This window comes from Polistes canadensis, unplaced genomic scaffold (genome assembly GCF_001313835.1).
Source record: "Polistes canadensis isolate GaletaPanama2010 unplaced genomic scaffold, ASM131383v1 scaffold_404, whole genome shotgun sequence".
NCBI lineage: Eukaryota > Metazoa > Arthropoda > Insecta > Hymenoptera > Vespidae > Polistes > Polistes canadensis.
The window spans coordinates 16,763-18,635 of NW_014569951.1; the positions used below are offsets into that span (position 1 = coordinate 16,763).

The 1,873-nt window shown below is 22.3% G+C and overlaps 1 protein-coding gene across 4 annotated transcripts in view; it reads left to right on the forward strand.

Annotated features, from left to right (window-relative positions):
- Positions 1 to 780, forward strand: part of LOC106792305 — a 4,440-nt gene extending 3,660 nt beyond the window's left edge. For 3 of the 4 annotated variants that reach the window (XM_014758638.1, XM_014758639.1, XM_014758640.1), the window contains exon 11: positions 110 to 780. In XM_014758638.1, coding sequence (XP_014614124.1) covers positions 110 to 139 — 30 coding nt within the window. In that variant the 3' untranslated portion in view covers positions 140 to 780. The remainder of the gene's footprint in view (positions 1 to 109) is intronic. The other variant, XR_001382273.1, reaches the window with a different exon arrangement.
- Positions 781 to 1,873: the final 1,093 nt, after the last annotated feature.

A 1,873-nucleotide genomic window follows, 5' to 3' on the forward strand; every position in this document is an offset into this window, starting at 1 on the left:
TATATATTATATATATATATATTATATATATATATATATATATATATGTATATATATATTAAAATAATTATGTGCAGTAGCTAATATTGATGAGGTTTGTTTAATGCAGCATGAAGCTTTCGCAGGTGAAGTTACTTGAGTAAACTTTTTATTTTTATGAAATACATTTTATCCATCTCGGCTTCGATAAAGCTATGAACAGCCAATTTAGTACTATTTGTATTTTAGTATGAATCCAATTTCCGCTGATGTTTAAATGTGTTAAGAAAATGTTACAAAATAATGAGGGTAAGACTGATAGAGACAAACAGTGAGAGTAATGTACAAGTAAAATCTGACTTAATGTTATGTTTAATTATCTTAATTGGTAGCATGTTTCAATGGTAAGATAAAAAAACTATAAAGTTACCAATAATAAAAAGCCATTTATGTGACCGCATAAATAATTGTCTGGCGACATATTATATATGGAGGAACGTGCTGTTGATTAAATAAACATTGTTGAGAAATTTTCAAATGAAAATTAGCAGATGTCGCATAAATATTATTAAATGACAAAATTATTATTTCTTCTGTGAATGGTGCATGCTGTGCCTTGTTGTATTGACTACTCTCTATACAAAAAATATATATATATAGTTATATATATATTTATTTTTATTTACATGTCACAAGCAACCAGGTCACAAAAATGTATCCTATTCTTTAGTTTAATTAATGAAATAGTACTCTCATAGCTTCATATAATAATTTACTGCCGCGAGTTGTAAATATTAATTTTATTTTTATTACTTACTTCAATTATAATATTACACATTTTATATAAATTATAAACAATTATTTATTTATTGTGTTATGAAAAAAATATAATTTCTTTTTCTTTTTATTTCTGCTTATTTTTAATATATGCAAAATATATACATTAATATTTTAAAGAATCCCATAACACATATTATAGACTTACAATTAAACAGACAAATATAAGAAAAAAAGACTTTATTACCAGAGAACTTTACAGTCAAAAGATATTAATTTATTCTACATTTATAATTTTGTATTTTGATTAAAATGTACGTATGCTCTTATATTAGAGCGTGAATATTAGTAAAAAAACATAGATTGCTTATTTTTTTAATAAGTACTGATTTTGAATACTTTTGCAAAGTAAAAAATTGAATTAGTTTTGTGTTCTATAATAATATATTATTTTTATTATAATAATAATTTCATATTATAGTTTGTTTTATACAGTTCCATTTAATAGCTTTATTCTCCTTTTCTCTCTCGTGATAGGAATGTATGAAAATTAACTAATTAGAGTATTTTCTTTCTTTCTAAAGATATATTAATGTGCAATACTATTATTTGCGTATCAGATATTATATAATATGCATTAAATATTGCGTGTAATTCTTATAAAGCTTTGGATACTATCGACATTACCGAGTGCAATGATTTTAAGTTGTACACAGATACTAGTTTGGTAATATGAATAAAAAACAATATATAATTATCTTTATACCACATATAGAGTAATACATATTACACAATATAAAAATATATATATATATATAAAGAGAGAAACAAACAAGATTAATTTTCAACGCTTTATAAGACTAAAACGTATAAGACAAACTAATTATTATTTTTTATTTTATTCTTTTTGCTACAATGTTTTTAAAACAAGTAGAACGCGTTATTTAGAATTACAAACAGAAATTATTTTTCAAATAAGAAAATGTGCAGTGTAGTATATACCAATAATATCAATTTAATTATTTGGTGCTATTTTTTTTTATTATAGTGTTGTTCAATGCGCTTATAATTTTAATGCGTAAGCAGCTTAATATATATATATATATATATATATATA